The sequence below is a fragment of the Cryptotermes secundus genome, unplaced genomic scaffold, assembly GCF_002891405.2.
Source record: "Cryptotermes secundus unplaced genomic scaffold, Csec_1.0 scaffold1561, whole genome shotgun sequence".
NCBI classification, from domain to species: Eukaryota; Metazoa; Arthropoda; class Insecta; order Blattodea; family Kalotermitidae; genus Cryptotermes; species Cryptotermes secundus.
The window spans coordinates 101,864-123,888 of record NW_019723942.1 but is presented as its reverse complement, the minus strand read 5'-3'; the positions used below and the strand labels follow the sequence as shown (position 1 = coordinate 123,888).

Here is a 22,025-nt window from a genome sequence, read left to right as displayed (position 1 = left end):
GGTTTACAGGAACACATTTTACCAAACTGTCGACCTACTTCCATGTCATACTGTAAAAGCTGCAATCTGTTTCATTATTTATGAGTGTTTATGTCATCTTCCTGTTAGCTTTTGTGAAATGGTTCCGTCTTCGGGACCCCAAATGCAGTTAACTACGCAAAACAATACTGCAGTCACAAATCTTCCCATTTGCATGAAATCTGTGTGGATGTCATGACACTGGATATCTCCCCGTCTTCTTCTAGAGTGGCAGCATAGCGGCAGCTTGAACTTTAACGGAATAATGTGAATAGCCCAGTTCCGTGTAAGGTCATGGAACGTGATGTACCTGTGAAACTATGAATATTTTATTGAGATTTATTTTCGCGGGAAAATGCCATTTTGCTTAATATCTGAACATCGCCACTAGCCTTTTCTTTCCCCTTCATTATTGATCCGTAAGTTTCTGAGATGTACAGTTGTAGTGTGGGGTAACGTTGGATGACAGTCCATCTCCGCTAATAGAATATAGTACTCTTGCGTTGTCCTGAATAATTTACTTGGTCGGGACACGAGATGGGAGTGGTCCTGTTATCTTCTTTGTTTATTACGTTTTAGAAAGGAACTGGTCTTGTAACGGTACCGTGTGGTTTGATGGATGGCGCGCGTGAATACGCCCCCACATCCCACTGACCAATTCGCCAGTCTTAGTTGCAGGAGAATCTGTATTCTGCTTTCTGTTTCGTTTCTTGAAACGAGGGCACAAAATAACTGTTATGCGCTTATTTTCCGGAAGCGTAATTTGTCGTCTTGCATATTATCTTAGGGCTTATTTATTTGGGACATAATTTTGTTAATCACTGTGCAGTATCACAGTGTACAGTCAGATATTATTGTCTGTTTTATTTCATTATATATTCACCATGTTCAAAAATGTTTCATATGGAAGTGGAAGGTCTTAAGGCGCTCTGAAACTTGTGCTATGTACAGATTTGTTTTTTGGCAAGCCTTTCTTCTGTAGAAAAATTAAAATTTAATTTTGGGCATCGTGAAATTAGTGGTTGTACTGAGTCGGTACGGAGTACAATTAAATTTACCCAACGAGTTGTACTCTTTGCCTGGAACAATTAGGTTACAATTCGATTAGTAGTTTTGGAGATAAAACATGCGGATTGTAACCCTCCCCCGTCTATCCATCCGTCTGTCTGTCTATGGCTCTACATCCCTTTGTTGGACCTTGGCCGCTTTTTCAGTTTCTTGATACTTTTTACCCAGTCAGTAGGACTCCTTGGACGGGTGACCCGACACAAGGCCGCTACCTGCACACAGAACAACACAAACACAGCATAAACGCACACAGACATCGTGCCTCGAATGGGATTCGAACCCTCGATCCCAGTGTTTGAGCGGGCGAAGACTGTTCATGCATTACACCGTGCTGCCACTGTGATAGGCTGGTAATTTCTTACTATCAGTAACATCAGCATGGGGTTGCTATCATTGCTGCATAATGTAGAGTTCGTAAAATTTTGCGAAATGATCTCCGAAAATAGTAGGCCCACTGAACTGTTGTTGAGGAAAATTGTACTACGGATAGTAACAGAATAAAGAGGTAGTGCAAAATCCGTATTTATCTTTTGTTGGTAATAACTGGCGAGCCATTGAAATCTTGTACTGAGATAGATGTAAAGAAAACTTTGTTAGCAATTACAAACAAGGTTACGGAGAGAAAATTTGACTAACAAATACCACGTTGGCGTACTAGTGAAATTATAAAGCCATGGATCACTAAATCGCATAATTATTTGTTTGTCGTTCCTAGTAGATTGACGCATCTGGAGAAAAGTGGGTGTCATAAGTTCTTCTTGGAACATGATTTAAAATAGAACTTCACGAGTTGGGTAGGGCATGTAACACGCAAGAGAGACGAGAAACACATACAAAGTTTCGGTAGGAAAATCTGAAGGAAAGAGAAAACATGGAAAATGTAAATGTAGATGGGGGAATAATAGTTAAACAGATATTAAAGAAATAAGAGAGTGCTGACTGCATTCATCCGGATCATAATAGAGAGCCGTGGCGGGAACTTGTGAACACGTTACTTGATCTTCAGGTTCCATAAAATGCTGCAAATTTGACTGGCTGAGGAACTGTTAGTTGTTTCAGGGAAAAGTCAATTCCATGGCGTGAATTGGTTACTTAATTACCTGCTCGGCACTCATCATTGCTCGTTTACAGCTTTTCTGTTAAGCGGGCGGAAGAAAAACTGTGGTAGTTGGCACAGGTTACACGTAGTTGACGTGAAGGTTAAGGGTGTCCGTCTCTAAATAGATTGCGTGACTACCCGTAGTAGTGAACAACAAAATTCGCATGAGAACTACTCGTCATGAACATGGCTGATGTGTGTTAGTTCTTGGTTTGTTGAACTGTTTTTTTTTTCAGTTCCCTAGATTATATAGCGAGCCGATCACAGTGGACGCCCGGTTTGAAGCATGAACCTTCTTCGCCCTCTCGAACACTGGGATCGTGAGTTCGAATCCCACTGGAAGCAAGAATGTCTGTGTGCGTTTATTCTGCGTGTAAGCAGCGGCCTTGCGACGGGTGATCCCCCGTCTACCGACTGTGTATAGATTAAGAAACTGAAAAAGTGGCCAAGGTCCAACAAAGAAGCTGTAGAGCCGGAGGTTATACAGCGTCGAACGATAAGATAATTTGTGAATGAGAGATTTGAAACTGTGTGGGTGGAAGCGCGACTACGTACACACAGGACGACACCAACACAGAATAAAAACAGACATCCATGCCTTCAATGGGATTAGAATCCACATTTTTAGCTTTTGAGCTAGAGAAGACAGTTCATGCCTTAGGCTACGCGGTCACCGTCATCGGCGGAGTTAGTGGTATATGTGCCTGAAAATTATGGATGAAGCACTCATCTCCATCTAGTGTCGAGGTCAAGAATGGTGGAGCTACGCCTCCACTCCCCTATGCGTCTTCATGACATGGTGCTTCACTAATTACGCACGGGGACAACTTTACCTTACTTTTCATATGTAGTATGCACAGAAAGCTACCCGCAAGTTATTTAACTGTTAAGTTGTAATACTTCCAGCCGCTCTGTATAAATATAAATATTTTGAGAAGTTCTTTCAAGAGCTTTGCCATTTAGCTCTGCATCTGCCGGCTTGCAGTCGTGTTTCGAGGCGTCTAGAGCTGGAGCAAGTGACAATGCTACGCGACGGCATTGTTGCCACACAGGAGCGCAGGTTTCTGCTAGCGTAGGCGCAAGTATCCATCTGCGTGTTTTGAAATAATCGCGTCTCGTATTTTTAGATTCAGTCGTTTGCCAGATTACCTGCTAATGACGTCAGCCAACCGTAGAGATTCTACGAATAATACGTTGTAATTCGAAACTTTCCCGCCACCCATTTCATACTTGTCGGTTTAGGAACAACCAGACCGTGATAAAGTCTATTAAAACTTTGTTAATCGTTGGGTGATTGATCCCATCCGTGCTGAGATCAATTTAGGAAACACAATCTCCGTTGCTGAAAAACTGCAAATAACTGGACTTAAAGTACTCAGAAATAGCAGCAAAATTTTATGTATATATCAAACATCGGGAGCCGGGATAACTTGGCTACGGGCTGGACGACCGAGGAGTCGGAGTTCGAGCCCCGGTAGGATCAAGAATTTTCTCTTCTCCACGTCGTCCAGATCGGCACTGGGGCCTATCCAGCCTCCTATCCAATAGGTACCGGCGGTTCTATCCCTGGGGGTAAAGCGGAAGGGGCTTGAAGCTGACCACTCACCTCCAATTAGTGCCGAGGTCAAGAAAATGTGGATCTATACATCCACTCCCCGATACGTCTTCATGGCGTAGTGCTTAATTATTTAAGCAGAGGGACAACTTTACCTTTTATACCAAACATCTCTATGTTAGAAGACCAGTTAACGTTGTAAAGTGTACTTATCCGATCACAGTGGCCGCGCGGTCTAAGGCAGGAACTGTCTTCGCTCGCCAGAACGCTGGGGTTGTGAGTTCGAGTTCCACTAGAAGCAGGGATGTCTTGTGTTCGTTTTTTCTATGTTTGTATTGTCCTTTGTGTAGGTATCGGACCTGCGACGGGCTGCACTCGTCCAAGGAGTCCTACCGTCTGTGTAAGAATGATTACAAAACTGAAGAAGAGGCCAGGGCCCAACAAAGGGCTGTAGGGCCATTAATGAATGAAAGAATGAATGAAAATTCTACTTCTCTTGTAGTTTCGTAACATGGAAAAGGTTAAGGGCTCCCTCTTTCGGAATGTCTCTCTCTGCGATGATTCCGCGTTGTTCTTTTAATCTTGAATACCATGGATAGCAGTATATTTGAATATAAAACATTACGTTGATATCGGTTAGGGCACGGTCCTAGACCGCCTACACACTAGAATCATGGGTTCGAAGTCCGTCCTTGGCATACAAGTATGTCCGCATTATCTTTTTATGGTAGAGACCTTACGATGATTTGATTCTCCATTGGGTTTAGAATAAACTGCATTAGGCAAAGCCACGGCTTGAATCGAGTTTTAGGATAGAGAAAGCGAAAGAATGTGAAAAGGAAGATAGGTAAAGGGACAGGAAGAGAACGGCAAAGAAAAAAAGGAATGGAAATATCGTAGGAAATATATACTGTATAGGAGACCAAGGGTCGAATCCGAGTGGTCGCAGTTGTGCAGAATACAGACATGACGGACAGATTGCCTGTGTCCATTTACTTCTCTACTAATTGCTACATTTGAGCTACTGTTGCCTGTGACTGGCTGAAACATATAACCTCGGCACTTGATATATGTGGAACATGACTCACACCAGATACGTTCTGATTTGAGATTAAATGAGACAAAATAAAGATGTGACGGAGCCGTTGTCATTGGCGTGGTTACCTTCTGTTGTGGATCTTGCAGGGTGTTGCCCCTCCTGGGCATTTCCTTCGGACTTTCCAGTGTAACGCTTATGAGTTCATCGTCGTGGTTCATACTTGTAGTTTTTTTTGGGGGAGTTGGGTGAGACAGCTCACTTGGTACGTCGGCCATTAACTGGCCTATTGTACCAGCCCCAGACGATAGATGATGAGTGTGGAGCAGTCGGTGGAATGAGAATTGGCACGGGAAACTGAAGTACTCGGGGAAAACCTGACCTACTGCCACTTTGTCCACCACAAATCCCACTTTACCAGACCCGGGATCGACTGTAGCATCTTGCCTCAACCAACAACGCTATCGCGTGCCCCCACTATGTTGTAATAAAAATAAAGTAATTAAAAAAGGAATTGTCTACCGCCACATACGCAGAGAAATATTAAACACGCCACAGAAGTGTGAAATTAGCTTTCCTCTACATATAAGTCTGGGACACTTCCAGGAGAAATCACGTAATACCAGTAAATATGAATACGTTGTAATATACAGGTTAAAGTAACTTGAATGCACAATATAAGACATAGACAGTGAGGTAGTACCTTCAGACAACCAAACAAGGAATATGTAGCAAAGATACTTAAAATTGCACACAGCACTTTCTTAGTACAGGGCATTCCTTTTAACATGAATGTACCTGGAATTAATCAAAGAAAGCAGATGCCTAAATAGCTTAGAAAGAAACGTATCAACAACGTATCTATAGAGAACCATAATCCTATATACTAATGCTACAATCACAGATAGCAGCGCCATCAGCCTGGAGAAGGTATCCAGTCACCCCACATTAACCAACATAAACACACTGCATCCACCTACGTCACAGTTCAGTAATAGTTCCTTCTAAGCAACATCCAGAACGAGGCAAGGGATACGACATTTACTACAAAGTACTAGCAAGGTTTTTGGAAAATTATAAATGTGTTTCAGAAGTGCCACAAATGGAAACGAATACTAAGGTAAAGGTAAAGCTATCCGCGTAACAGGCCGTGAATGCCCATAGGGTTGTGAGACGTCGAGGCTCCCGTATTTTCTAGACAATCAGCTCAAAGATGGCGGTAAGGTTGTCAGCCTCACGCGCCGGCCGCTCTTTACAACCCCAGGAAGATTCATGGTACTCATTTCTGTTAGAGGCTGAGTAGATCCCAGGGCCATAATGTGGCTGGAAGGATTAGGTCAATTGAAAAATAATCAAATGACCTCGTGGGGGTCGAACGCACGATCTTCCGGCTTATATCATAGTGCCTCAACCAGTTACGCTACCGAGAGCCCCCCAACGACCAGTGCAATGTATGCCATTGCCACCCTGATGACCCTTAACATCCTACTGTGCAATATGCTATCGGTTCTATGGCTGTTTCCTGCGGTATCGTTTCGATTTCATACCATACATCCTGCCACATTCCTGGCTCGCTATCCATTTGAATGTGGCGAAGGACTAGTTCCTGCTTACTCAGTATCGTGGCAGTGATATTGGCATTGCGTTATTTACTTTGCTTGCTTCATACCTTGACACCTAGTCGGTTAAATTTTTGTCTATGGACTGGACTATCTTGCTTCGATTTATGGCAGGGAAACGGATTTTTCTCTTCAATACTTCCATATTTCAAGTCAAGGAGGATGAGGTGGGCAGGTCATGTAGCACGAATGGGGGAGACGAGGAATGCGTATAGGATATTGGTGGGAAAGCCAGAAGGAAAGAGACCACAGGGAAGACCAAGGCGTAGGTGGGTGGACAATATTAGAATGGATCTTAGAGAGAGGTAGGATGGGATGGTATGGATTGGATAGATCTGGCTCAGAATAGGGACCAGTGGAGGGCTCTTGTGAACACGGTGATGAACCTTCGGGTTCTATAAAATGCTGGGAAATTCTTGAGTAGCTGCAGAATTGGCGGCTCCTCAAGAAGGGCTCAGCTCCATAAGTAAGTAAGTACTTCCATATTATTTCTGAGGCACCCATTCGCTTGCATTCCACTGTTTTATTAGTGTCATACCTCGCATCTTTACTACGGTTGTAATTTTAACATGAGAAGAATTCGTCGTGCATTTTCATGCCACATTCCATTTGGGAATTTGAGGTAGCTTACAAAGTTGGTTAATATTAAAATGGATCTTCGAGAAAACGTGTGTGTTTATGAACTTAATTTGACGATGAAGAATGCCGTATTCTAGGATGTGGAGGCGCGTAGATATTGTATAAACTGACGTTTCGTCGGAACGTTTTAGAGGAGAACTATGTTCTTCTAAAGTTCCTCTTATCTCTGTAATTCGGTTTACTTGTTCTGTGGTAGTGTGTTTCTGTCGAAATCCAAATTAATGGTCCTGGAGGACTCGGTTTTATTCTGATAACGAGCGTTATCTCTTGTACATAGCTTTTTGAAGAGTTTGCTCATTATTGGGAGCAGGCTGATGGGTCTGTATGACCCGGCTTCCTCTAGCGGTTTACCGGGTTTCGGGATCATTATTATCTGCTCCACTTTCCACTGAACTGGGAAATATCCCATTGTAATAATTGTATTGCATATAGTTGTTAGATGGACAATGCCTTTTCTTGGCATTTGTTTCAATATTCTCCCTGTAATTAGGTCATGTGCGTTCCTTGGGCAAGATATTCTTGTATTGTGTAACACCAAATCGTTAGGACACAGTAATGAGCGACTGTCGTTAATTTTAAACTAAAAACAGTGCTAGTAAATCCTATGTTGAGGAAAACAAGCGAAAGTTAGCGAATAAGTTATATTATCCATTAAGCTACGTAAGCAAAAACTTTTATGCTGCTAGTAACATCCTTATTGCCGTAACACGGTCTTGGTACTGAGTTGTACTTCTGTCTGAGCAGCACAGTTTCTTAATCTTGCCCTAAAATGGAAGTGAATGGTCATCTTCATATCTCTGCCGACTTATGACCAAGGGAATTCAGGTGAGTATTGATAAGAAGCTGTGATTAATTATCAGTTTATAATTTGTGCTAGTCTTGTCTGTAGATCCAGTCGAGATACCTCAGTCCGTATAGTGACTAAGTCACCGAAGGACGACCGTTGTTCGTTTCCTGGCAGGGGCTTAGGTTTTTTCCTCGTGGCCACCATGATCGTATGGTTCTGTGCAGCCTTCTATTTGGTTCACATAACTGGAGGCCTCATCCCACATTAAAGCGGTCGGAACGTGAAGCTAACCACTCATCTCCATCTAATGCCTTTATTAAAAATGCGTGGAACTCTACCCCCACTCCTCCATACGTGGTGCTTAATTACAACTTTACCTTTAAACTTTCCCGCAGATGGAAACGTTGCATAGAAGCAGACTCATAATTACTTCTAATAGACTGATGTTAACATTAGTAACCTTGGTGAAAGGACAATAATCGGAGCACTTGAATTTGATCCCACTTTAATATGAAAGGAGACTGGAATAGTTCGCTTGCAGACTAACGACACGGAGTTTGTAGAATGGAATTCGAAGCCAGATTTATAGGCCTATATTGATCGCGATCACTTGGGTATTATAGGGTCTTATTTTGTGCTCTTCTCTCTTTATTTCAAATTTCAAACTCGTAATTTGGTTGATTTCGTGTTTATAAAATTTTCATAATACACTCGTTTCAGAACACTTTCCTTTAAGGAAACCTCGGATGAAGAACAGACATTTTTAGTAGATCACTGTTTTGTTACTGAACACAGCTGAAAGTAACAGCAGGCACAGGCTAAAATACAAAATAATTTAGTCAGATTGTATTATGTTCGTGAAGATTTGAATTAAAACGCTCGTGTTACTTGCATAAATGTGCTTCTTAGATTATCTGTTCATTATATGTCATAGAACGATTTTACTCATCTTGTCTGTATGGACATCGTCTGGATATCAGATATCAGGTATCCAGATCGCTAAAATAATTCGCGTTCTGTGATAAATACTAGTGAAATTCTCGTATCTATATCTAAATACGCCGGTCACGGTAGCCGAGCGGTCTAAGGCATGTACTGTCTTACCTCGCTTGGAAGTCGGGGTCATGGGTTCCAATCCCACAGAAGGCATGGATGTTTGGTATGTGTATGTGTTTGTTCTGTGTTTGTGTTGTCCTGTGTTTAGGTAGAGGCCTTGTGACGAGCTGATCACTTGTCTAAGGAGTTCTACCGTCTATAAAATGATCATGAAACTGAAAGTCAGAGGCCAGGGCCCAAGGACGATGTAGAGCCAGTGAAAAAAATCTAAATATCATCATCACTCAGAATAGTAACACCAACACATGGAAACAAAAGATTTTTGGATGCATCGTGACATACTACAGGCTTGTATTTTTATACAAACGAGGGCCGCGCCGCTGGCTTCCCACCGCTGCGGCCCGGGTTCGATCCCGGGTCTAGTCAAGTTGGATTTTTGGTAGACAAAGTGCTGCTCGGGCAGGTTTTCTCCGAGTACTTCATGTTCCCCTACCAATCTTCATTCCACCAATTGCTCCATAATCGCCCTCACTTATAATCTGGGGCTGGTACAATAGGCCAGAAGTGGCCGCAGTACAAGGGACTTAGTCCCACCCCAGTAGCAAAAAAAGAAAAATTTATACAAACTAGCGAACAGGTTCATATATGTTAACGCTCGACAGTGGTATCCCGAAGTAATGAAAATTAACAGATTGTATGATCGCAAAACATTTACTTTTTCCATCTTCAGGGCAGTATTAGTTCTGGAATGAATGGTCCTACGTCTTTGTAAGTGGCTTCAATTTCAACCGACGGAAATCGCTTACGCACTGTTATGCGCGACGTGAGTTAACTTGCTCAGCGACGTTTTGCATCAGCATCGTGTCCAGCTCTGGTCGTTGTCATTCTTGCAACGTCTGCTGTTGACATAGGCTCACCATACGAATGACGCAACACTCGACATGAAGGCGGAGAGAGAGACGGATGCATGTGACCTTGCTGGCTCTTTCATTTTCCTTTTCTCCGACATTTCTGTTTGATATTTATATTCCAGCATGCAAAAACAAATATTTCCTTTCTACAGAATTCTCCTGTTCACTAATCTGTCCGTGGCCTTTATTTGCGTTCTCGTATTTCGCTCGCGATCCAGGAGCTGGAAGTTAGTTGCATCTGACTGTGGCAGAGAGTTTACTTAATTTTACAGAGAAGGCCAGCATATAGCTCTCTGTTTGTCAGTTTGTGAGACCTACTTGTACGCTTCTCCAAGTATAATTAGAATGGCAGAGGATGAGATGGGCAGGGCATGTAGCACGAATATGGGAGAGGAGAAATCCATATAGGGGGAAGACAAATGCGTAGGTGAGTGGACAATATTAAAATGGATCTCAGAGAGATAGGATGGGATGGTATGGATTGGATTGATGTGGCTCAGGATAGGGACTAGTGGAGGGCTCTTTCTTGTGAACACGGTAATGAACTTTTGGGTTCCATAAAAAGTTGGGAAGTTCTTTTGGTCTTTTGTCTTTTGGTTAAATAAAAGACGGTGACCTAGTAAGGGCTATCAGCTTCTCAGGAAGGACTCTGATCCACGGAATAAATTAGTATCTTATAATTGTTGAACCTCGCCAGGTCTGAAGAATCCGAGAGAAAGTAGGCGCAGCAAATTCTCACTTGAACCTGCCGAATCATGATATCCCAGCCGGTGTAAGCGCTCTCTGCAGCCAGAATCTGTGTGGAGAGACATTGTTTCCCTGAAGTAAAGCGTGCTTTTGAAGTTTGCTCAGTTAGGTAGTTACAAGATTAGAGACTTCTAGTTCTTTCCGTCGATACCAGTAAGTCGATTTAACAGAGCCGATCACAGTGGCCGCTCGGTCAAAGACATGAACCGTCTTCCCTCGCTCAAACACTGGGATCCTGGGTTCGAATCTCACTGGAGGCATGGATGTCTGTCTGCGTTTATTATGTGTTTGAGTTCTGTGTGACTGGCTGACCCCCCGGCCAAGGTCCACAAGGGCTCTAACGACATAGATGGATGGATGGCTGGCAGGAGTAACAACTGAAAAATGTAGCCTAGTCCAATTATGAGACTTGTTAGAGCATTCCAGTGGTTTTCCTCGTCCTATTTTCTCTTAAGACTCATTTTAATTTTATACTCTCATACCCGTCGGGGCACGCGGTAGCGTAGTTGGTTGAGGCACTATGCTACAAGCCGGAAGGTCGCGGGTTCAGATCCCGTTGAGATCATTGGATTTTTTTTTCAATTGACATAATCCTTCCAGCCGCACTATGGCCCTGGGGTCGACTCAGCCTCTAACAAAAATGAGTATTAGGAATATTCTTGGGGGTAAAGGGCGGCCGGCGCGTAAGGCTGACAACCTTGCCGCAATCTATGAGCCGATTGTCTAGAAAATGTGGGAACCTCAACCTCTCACAACCCTATGGGCCTCCACGGCCTGTTACAGGGATAGCTTTACTTTACTTTACCCTCATAGCCGTCACTGTTATCTGAGTGTTGTTTTCCCAGATTTTTTCTGCCCATCATAACCTGACGGGCCAGGCTTTCCTTATCCTAGCTACATGTCTAACCCATCCTATCATTTATTCAGTCGCTCTGACAGTACCAGTACCATAACTGTCACATTATAATTTCAGTCTGTACAGATGTCTAGAATTCTCAGGCGTTCTCGTTCGATTGAAATTGTGAGTTAACGAAAGCTCCTACAGATGTCGCCATGGTGTGGGACTCAGTAAAGCTGCGGCTTCTCGCTGTTTCTGATTGTTGTAAAAAAGAATTGTCGAGCGTAAGTACGAACGAACCAGGTATATCCCATTGTACTATATACCGTAACAGTAAATTATTCGGGTCACGAACGAGGGAACAATCTTTTGTTTCATTTTGTCCTTTTTTCTTTCCTGTGACTTTAAGGTAGCAACTTAATATGTGTGAAGTGTAGTTAGTATTCATTATGGAGCGTGAACTTGATTATGAAGCTTTAAAAGATTATCATCATTTCAAGACATGCACCAGAATTTATTCTGTTCGCCCGTTTATTCGATGTCCTAGGTTTCAGGACGGCAAAAGGTGCGTATATGCGACTGCTTGGAGTTACAGCTCCATGTAGTTTATAACTTATGTTGGATTTGACGTTCTGACGGTGGTAACTTTGAAGAGTACTATTTTCTGGGATGTGACGCCGTCTAGTCCGGTAGATATTCACCTACGTTTCGGAGAATTCCTTGAAATTCTACCGGATAACTCTTTGTAACATTCCAGAATATGATGCTATTTGCAAGATTTAAGTAAACTCTGTTCATATACGCCCTCTGATTTCTAGTGTATTTTGCAACAGACTAATACAGTGAATCGTGGTGTGCACGTGATGTCAGTATCCTAACGTAAAAGTGCCGAGTTGTGTGGCTTGCATTGGCGGGTTGAAAGAAGCGGACATGAATCATGCAGCCACTCTCCTTGTAACGTAATGATAACTTTACAGTTTAAATACAGAATCGAACGGCGAACAGTTCACGAAGTGTACATGATTAAAGAAGCCGACGTTTCCTTATTAATCAGAAGTAGGAAATTAAACAACGTTCTTTTTCCCTTGAACGGAAATTCTATAGTAAAAGTAACTCTGTGAAGCTGAGTCCTTGAGAAGCCGCCAGTCGCTCAGCTTCTCAAGAACTTCCCAACATTTTATGGAACCCACAGGTTCATTACCGTGTTCACAAGAGCCCTTCACTTGTCCCTGTACTGAACCAGGTCAATCCAGTTCATAACACATCCTACTTCTCTAAGATCCATCTTAATATTATCTTCCCACTTACGCATGTATCTTCCTAGTGGTATATTTCCTTGTGGATTTCCGACCGAAACCCTATATGAATTCGTCTTTTTCCCCATGCGTGTTACATACCGTGCCCATCTCATCTCTGATTTTATCGTCATAATTATGTTTATCGAAGAGTAAAAGTTATGGAGCTCCTTGTTATGCAGTTTTCATCATATCACTTGATATGATTTTCTTATGTACAAAAAATCCTTTCCCTAATTCATGATTTTCATTCCCATTTCGGTAGAAAATTTTATAATCGCCCACTGGTTCAGTGCCATTCCTGTCCCATGTGACCTCCTGTACTCCCTCTAAATCTAATTTATACTTTGCTACTTTCTTTTGAAACTGTTATTCCACGTACCAAATCTCATGTCCGTTTTCCTAAGCTCAGGCCGTTTATCCAAATATAAACGGCCTTAGCCGAAGGTGCGGTCCAATGGAAGGCTCATGTGGGAACGGTAATGAACCTTATGTTTCCATAATAGGAACTTTTTCTTTGCCCAGCAGAATAACTGTTAATTGTCGTGAAGAAAGCCATGATTAGTTAGGTGGGTAGTTGCTATTTTATTACGGTCCAATTAAAAAGCAGCAATGGTGATTTACCTTTATAACGCGAACGTAAAGGTTGTTGGAACCCCAATTTTGTTGAATAAATTTTAATTCTGTTCTTTAACGTTAAAGTTGTGTGTATTAATAGGAGTATGAGGTGGGCAGGGCCTGTAACACGAATGGGGGAGACGAATGCATATAGAATATTGGTGGGAAAGCCAGAAAGAAAGAGACCACTGGGAAGACCAAGACATAGGTGGGTGGACAATATTAAAATGGATCTTAGAGAGATAGGATGGGATCGTATGGATTAGATTGATCTGGCTCAAGGTAGGGACCAGTGGAGGGCTCTTGTTAACACGGTAATGAACCTTCGGGTTCCATAAAATGCTGGGAAATTCTTGAGTAGCTGCACAATTGGCGGCTCCTGCAGAAGGGCTCAGCTCCATGTGTAAGTAAGTAAGTATTAATAGGCCCTAAAAGGAAGACAATTTTATTGAATAATGTTAGGAAATATAGTTTTGATTTCATGGGGTAAGATTTCAGTGAGAAGTTTGATACTGCGCCCTTGCCGCTGGGCTGTTCGGTAAGGACTATCAATCACTTTGGAGGACAGATGTCGCTCTGAAGGAAAACGTAAATCAAGCGTTTGAGAAAACAGTGACTAGGAAAACATATGGCTCTAAGGAGGTGGAGTTAGGCGATTAAGTAACTGCGAATTTTGTGAGTTGTGCAAACTGTTGAGTGTTCATAGTTTAATAGTGGGATGGGCATGTGCCTAGGATGGGAGAGACAAGGAGTGCATACAAAATTTTGATGGGGAACCTCTTAGGAAACATCGACTTGAATGACAAAGAATGAGTTTGGATGGCACCATTGAGATGAATGTTAATGATTTTTTTTTTATTATTGCTAGTGGGGTGGGACTAAGTCCCATGTACTGCGGCCACTTCTGGCCTATTGTACCAGCCGCAGATGATAGGTGAGGGTGATTGTGGAGCAATTGGTGGAATGAAGATTGGCAGGGGAAACCGAAGTACTCGGAGATAAACTCCCCCATCGCCACTTTGTCCACCACAAATACCACTTGACCAGATCGGGATCGAACCCGGCCCGCCGCGGTGGAAAGCCAGCGACTAACCACTTGAGCTATGGTACGGCTTTTGTTAAGGAAATACTTCGTTAGGATGAGAGGTGGATGGAGTTTGCTCAGGATCGTGTCTTGTGGCGGTTTTTGGGATTAGAAGTGGGGAGCCCTTGGGGTTCTGCTATCACAGTATCTGGAAGATTACTTCTGAGTCTCAACAACTTTCGCCATGTATGTAGACGCATACCTGCTCGGTTGCGTGTTGCTAGTGAGTTTGTACACAGTCTTGGCTGTCTGACTTTGAACTCTCAGGCTGTAACGAAGTTAATAATGACTTTTTCCTGTCCTTTTCCAGACGTTGGATTTCGACCGTGACGGCTTAACCAAGATGAAGAAAGCAATCAAGGCGATTCATAATTCTGGAAACTGTAAGTCTTTTTTCTTTTTCGTTCTTTAATAATTCTCGCCCTCATGTCCTGCTGAACTGTAACTTCACATTTCACCTGTTTGAGGGGCTATGCTACGAGTTGGAAGGTCGCGGGTTCAAGTCCCGATGAGGTCATTGGATTTTTTTCACTTTACCTAATCCTTCCAGCCGCACTATGGCCCTGGGTTTGACTCAGCCTTTAACAGAAATGAGCACCAGGAATTAATTAAATAATTTTCCTGGGGAGTAAAGCGCGGCCGACGCGTAAGGCTGACAACCTTACCGCCATCTTTGAGCAGATTGTCTAGATAATGTGGGACCCTCAACGTCTAACAACCCTGTGAGCCTTCACGGCCTTGTACAGGGATAGCTTTACTTTTCTTTTACACCGAATGTTAACATCCCTGTTTTAGCATATCTTCTAATTGTCCTCTGTTGTCAACTTCACCGAAGTATGGGTGTGTCTCTGTTTATGAAGTGGATTCTAAGACACATTATAGAGTTCACGTAGGCATACTGTCTCTGATGTTTGTTGCGAAGGATGAATGGCTGAAGCATGGCGTAATTGGAAGGTTTGTTGTTAAGTCCTCGGTGAAAGGTGTAATCTGGCCCGAAGGAGTTGAACATTAAGCTGTTAATTAAGGAATAATGCTGTTGTGTAATTAGGCACGTCCCAAGCCGCAGCGCTTGCGAAATGTCTCTATAAGCCCATTGAGAGTTTTGAGATGCCGTTCTTGATGAATGAAATGTCATAATCTCTTTATATATATACACATTCGAATGCATATACACATTTTGTATGCTATTTTGAACGAAGCGCATGGCTCTAATTCTCACATAGATCAGGGCTGTCCAATGTGTCATGTTAATTTTGACCAAATAAAGCATCTACTTTATGCTAAGCTGAAGTCTGCCCCTTTGTGTACTAATTGTAGGCTTACATAAAACAAACATATGGCTCATATTCACATTTACAGTATTTAATTAACGGATCCGGGATAGCGCAGTCGGTATAGCGACTGGCTACGGGCTGGAAGACCAAGGGCTCGGAGGTCGAGTCTCGATAGAGTCAAGAATTTTCTCCACGCCGTCCAGACCTGCTCTGGGGTCCACCCAACCTTCTATCCAATGGGTACCGGGGGTAAAGCGACCGGGGCTTGAAACTGACCACTCACATCCAACTAGTGCCGAGGTCAAGAGAAATGTGGATCTATACATTGATCACCCGTGCGCCTTCATGGCGTAGTGTTTAATTAGTTAAGCACGGGGACAACTTTACCTTTACCTTTTAATTAGCACTTGTTTCTATAGGTGTGTGGTGTGTGTTAACAAAATACAAGAAGAAGAATTATTGGCCAACGAGCGGGTGGGCTCAGCGGTAGTGTTCATGACTCGTGTTAGGGAGATGCTTGGTTTGAATCTCGGCCAGGACATTGGCTATCCTAACGGGGATTTTCCGTTGTTTTCTTCACCACATCCAGGCAAATTCCGGGATAGTCCAGCCATTATCTCACGATCGCTTCCTTGCAAATCCCTTCCAGATCATCCATTTATCCATTCGACAATGTACAGCTTAGCTAGTGAAAAGCGTCGAAAGTAACCACAAATAAAATCATTTTCTGCACGACAGGAAGGTGTCTATTTCTGCAATAAGTGAATATCAGGAACAGAGCGCGAAAAATCACAAGGAAAATGTTAGGGTTTGCTCTAAATTTCGGGAGTAAACCTTTCCGGTCTCTTGAGATGCTGATCACCAGGGTCCGGATTTTGATGACTGAAAATATTTAAAAAATGACCTATAAAATGACCGAAAAATGAACTAAAATATGACCCAAAAATGTAATATGCAGGGCCCGGATTTTGGTAACCTGAAAATATTAAAAAAATGACCGATAAAACCCAGAAAAATGACCTAAAGGAGAAAAGAAAGAACACTTCGCTTCCATGTTATTCACATTTCAGAACACATATGAAGAAAAATTCCCTAAAATGGCAAAAAAATGACAAGAAATGCCCTCAAAAGTTCCAAAAAATACCAAACAATTATCCCCAAAACGAAAAAATGACCTAAAACCTAAAAATTTAAAAAAATGACAAAAAATTACCTATAAAATTTACATTTCTGTAACCAGCAGCTCATATCCGAGATTTATATACTTAAGAGCATCGTATAGGATAGAAGAAAAAAAAGATGACAAGTCATCATAATCCGGGCCCTGCTGATCACTTTAGCAGGAAGCTTGTCGTATACTAGTGAAGCATTCCCATACAGTTCCAAGCACTGGTTATGTCTTCATTCTTTTGTCTCGTAACCAGCTACATACGTTTTTCTGACGGGCACAAGAACCAATACTTGGCTCTGATGGGGGAATTAATTCTAATTCATTGTGCCTATCACATTGGCCGCGCGGTCTAAGGAATGAACTGTCTTCGCTCGCTCGAACGCTGTGATCATGGGTTCGAATTCCACTCAAGTGATGTGTGTCTGTGTGTGCGTTTATTCTGTGTATATGTAGGGCCTTACCGTCGGTGTAGAAAAGATTACGAAGCTGAAGAAGAAGCCAAGAGCCCAACAAAGGGCTGTAGAACCATTGATGAATGAATGAAATGCACAGTATATGCCTTTGCAACCACCCTAGTGATTTCTTGTGACACATGGAACAAATCAAGATTTATGCCGTATTGTCCGCCAAGCAAGAAACCAACTGGTTATCTCCCGAATATAAGGCGTCAGTGCTGTGCAAGTCATCCTGGCTTCACATGCTAAATAGGTCAAAACAGACGGGGTGGTAAGGGTTCAGAGTGTTAGTACAACGGGTAAAGCCTGTTTCAGATCCGTGTTTCCGCGGTTCAGCCTCCCCCTCCCCATAACCCGCATCGTTTGAAATGTATAGGATGCTGTGTGTTTACATTTTGTATGCATTGATTCCAGATGTTTGTTAACTAGATTCATGCAGGCCTGTGACCAGCAGATTAATAATTTTGTACTGTCTGTTACATTCATTAAATTGAAACGTATTAATAATTAAACTACCTGATACCTCAGCTATTTGAATCTGATATTAATCGTAATTTGAATTGTTCAGTTTTGTGAATGTAGTCTGTTATGGATGACGGAATACATTCTGTAAGATTTTAGGTTTTCACGGCGGTGACTATGAAGAAAGCGGTCTTCTGGGATGTGGCACCGTGTAGATGTGGTGTTAACCGACGTTTCGGAGGAACGTATGGCCTCCATCTTCAGGGTAGAAGGAGGCGATACGTTCCTTTGAAACGTCGGTTAACACATCTACACGGTGCCACATCCCAGAAGACTGCTTTATTCCGAATACATTCTGTTTCAATGTGACTTCGATTTGCAGATTTATTCCCGGTATTAGTGGCCATCGAAGTGTTCCCGTGGCAGCATTGGCCCGTCAGCTAAAATAAAGAAAAAATTGTAGCAAAGTTGAGACGTTCGTTGTACATGATCAGCATATCACAAATAACTGACTAGAAGCCCTAAGTTAGTTTTTCAGGTGACAGCACTGGAAGGCAGAAGTCCGATGAGCGTAATGACTAGGCTGCGTGGACGGACGACCGGGGTTTGATTCCCAAGGGATGGCAGAGATCATTCTGGTTACCGCGTATGAAGTTGATACAGATTTCTTTTAGCCTGAACACGCCAGGGGGTCTAATTCGTGATGGTTGAGCAGGTTGTTAAGCTTTGTTAAGCAACTTAAGAGCCTTCCTCATGTTGGCCAGATTTGACTGTAGGGTTAATCTTGGTTATTGATTCCTTTGTGTTCCCTGCCCACTGATGCAGTTAAGGGTTAGTTTCTCCCAACTGGAAGCTTTTAGGCCTGTTATTCCAACTCGGCGTGTTTGACTTGTGTTACTTGTTTGCCTTTCTTTCAGACCAATCCTCATCCATCAACGTGTCATTTTCTTAGTTACTATTTCTTTGAGTCTGCTCTTTAGTGCTGCGAATTCTTTGTGTTTTCCATTCGTGTCAGATTAGTGATGAGCCGGAAGTGGAGGACAGGGGTCAGCGCCGAGGGTTGGCTGCTTTGGAAATATGGCGAATCCTGTGTTCGGAGCTTGAAATCTGCAGTTTGGTAAAACGTACAAACGTGGCGAAGGAACGAGACTCCGCAAGTTTTGTCAACGAACTTTAAGCAGCAGAAATCAATATTGACTTTATAGCCAGTCTGTGTTCATATAAGCANCTATAATTTTATTTAATGTTTATATTTGCAACCATTTCTCAAATGCCGTTCATTGTGACCCAAATCATTTGTAATAGCCCTGTATTACAGTTTTGAATTCCCATGAAATACAGAATTCTACTCCCCATATCTTCCATTACCAGACACTGAAACTGGCCGTAGATTTCATTGTTTCAGTTACCCGGAAATTTGTTATTCGATTTCGCTTCAGAGCACGAAAATCTGGTGTCAAATGTAACGTTGGTTTCGTTGTTACCCGTAACTTAGAATTTGGATCGCCCTGACGCAAAGTCGACTTTAATGTTGGTTGTTTGTAATCACGCTGTACTTGCCTTACTGCCGCTAATGAGGTAACCGTAGCTGACACGTCAATAAAGCTTGTAGTTCCTTATCACGTTCGATTCTTGTCTCTCTCCATTCGATAACGAGTGACGAGGTGACATGTTAGTTCCTTTAAACGAGCCAAGGGGGTTATTAGATATGGGTTGTCATAGCAACAAGAAATACAACTTTGAGGTAGTCTGGAATACCATGAGGGAAAAGCAAAATATAATTTCTCTGAGCTCAGAGTTGCAGAATGAAGTTCTGCCGTCAGACATTGAAACTCTGTGACACACTATTAATTCACCCATCCGTCTATCCAATGGATAGCGATGGCTCTTTCCCTGAGGGTAAAACAGCCGAGGCTTAAAGCTGGACCACTCACCTCCATCTAGTACCAATGTCAACAATGCTGAAGTAATATCTCCACTTCCCCATACGTCTTCATGGCTTGGTGTTTAATTGCTCAATTGGTTAAGCACGAGAATTATGCTTAGTTATTGTTCTAAATTGGAGTCTCATCTGACCTTGACCTTCAATTGCAATGCTAAACTGTTAGAGTTTGAGAGTGCCATTTCACTATGAATTGTGCCCTCGAAGGACATTCTTTGCAAGAAAAGATGAAATGCTGGTTTGGGTGTCGTATTAGTTGATGAGCAAGAGAGCTGTGTGGTTTGTGTGCCTGCACTTTTAACTCTTACTTTGAAATACTGTTACTGTGAAGGTAAGCAAGGCTCATTGCTACTAGAAGGAAGTGTCAGCTGAAATTCTTTGCTATTTATATTTTTTAAATTCCCCCCTGAATTTGCAGTGCTCCCCACTTAACCTCTCATTTAATTTTGAGCTTTACAATAAAGAAACAAATATTCTTTCCTTCCCTTACATTCTATGGCCCATTTGGTACCTTTTGATGTTATGTATAGATTTGTAGATTCCCTGCAGGCGATGAGCATCTGTAGATATCGCTGTCACGCCCCTTAACAACGACAGGGTTTATGAACTGTTTCCATCACCCTGCCTCAGTCAACATGTGGCATGCAGAAGCGTTTGAACTTCCTGTTCAACCAAGTAATCAGTGTCACACCTGCCAACTCTGGAATCAGAGCAGAAGTGCAAATCCAGATGTAGCCTACTTTATCGTGTTCTGGCAGTAACAGGAGATTCCAAGAGAACAGTTCATATCAGTTTGATCACAGAACAATGTCATATGTAGCTTTCACGAACAAAACTAAGGGGTGTTAAAACTCGTACCATCAGCCGCAAGAAGAAGCACACGGTAGCATTGTTGATTGGGACACTATGCTACAGGCCGGAAGGTCGCGGGTCCGATGTATTGGATTATTTTCAGTTTACCTAATCCTTCCAGTCGCACTATGGCCCTGGGCTCGTCTCAAGCATTGATAGAAATGAGTACCAGAAATCTTCCTGGGGGTAGACGGTAGCCGGCGCGTAAGGCTGACAACCTCACCGCCATCTATGAGCCGATTGTCTAGAAAATGTGTCAACCTCGACGTCTCAACCGTAATGGCCTCAACAGCATGTTATAGGGGTACCTTTCTTATTCCCATCCAGTCATAGCCATTCTTACCACACGAATGTGTGAAAGAAGTCCCATAGACGGCAAATGTGAAGACGCAAGACTTTCCCCTCCATCCTAAAGGCTCGTCCTCACTGTACGTAACAGGCCGTCGGCCGACCAACAGCATATTCTCAAATGTACGGGTAAAGTAAAGTAAAGTAAAGGTATCCCTGTTACAGGCCGTGGAGGCCCATGGGGTTGTGAGAGGTTGAGGCTCCCACATTTTCTAGACCAGCCGTGTCAAACATGCGGCCCCCATAGCCACAAAGTGCGCCCCCTCAACTTTTAGAGCTAATTGATAATAAAATCAATATTAACATTTTAGTATAAATATTTTTTGTAAAGACAATTTTCCAACAGACCAGAAGACAAGAAGTCTCACGCAGACATAAATTGGCAGGCTGCAGGAAAAGTGACTCTGAGAATTGCAGAAGGGTTTGTCCAACTAACGGTTTGGAAAGTTCGTGAAGGACAAACTATTGTATTTCAGAAGGTTAATGCACTAAAATCCGCACAGCCTCACCACCCCAGGTATTTCCAAGAATCCCTTTCGGAGGCGTAGTAAGAATGCAAGGAGGGTGGAAACTGACAGACAAGTGCAAGGGATTTCTACCTTCAAAACTAGCTTGCAACCCCCAGCCATTGTCTAATGGGCTGCTAGCAAACTTTCACTTTTATGACCATTGAGACAAGATACACCTTCCTACTAGTCCGGTAGTCTCTTGTACATTGTCATTCAGTTCATTTTCACACAGCGACAGGTGCTGATGTTACATTGTGATGAACGTATAAAGGTTATAATTAAACATTAAATTATCAACTACGAGTTTTCTTGTATATGTACAGTAACTTTTAAAGGGCAATGTCGCTTTCAAAAAATTCAAGTAGCAAAAAAAGAACTATTGAAAGTGAGCGCCGTGTTTTTCAAGAAAAATGGGAAATCGCTTATTTCTGTTGTGAAATAGAAGGTAAAATTACATGTTTGATTTGTGGCCAAAATATAAGTGTTCCACTTTAGGTAATTATATTTAAATTATTTTTAAATAATAAATAGAATTAAATTTCCTTGTATCAAAATCTAATGTATATTTCTATTTTGAAGTTCGGCCCTGGACTATTATTTATAGGGCTGAGGTGGTCCTCTGTACAAGTTGAGTTTGACATG

The 22,025-nt window shown here is 42.4% G+C and overlaps 1 protein-coding gene across 4 annotated transcripts in view; it reads left to right on the top strand.

Moving 5' to 3' along the window:
• LOC111862231 (arfGAP with SH3 domain, ANK repeat and PH domain-containing protein) overlaps positions 1-22,025 on the top strand; it is a 234,131-nt gene that overhangs the window by 154,761 nt on the left and 57,345 nt on the right. For all 4 annotated transcript variants that reach the window (XM_033750593.1, XM_033750595.1, XM_033750594.1 and 1 more), the window contains exon 2: positions 14,681-14,753. In XM_033750593.1, coding sequence (XP_033606484.1) covers positions 14,681-14,753 — 73 coding nt within the window. The remainder of the gene's footprint in view (positions 1-14,680; positions 14,754-22,025) is intronic.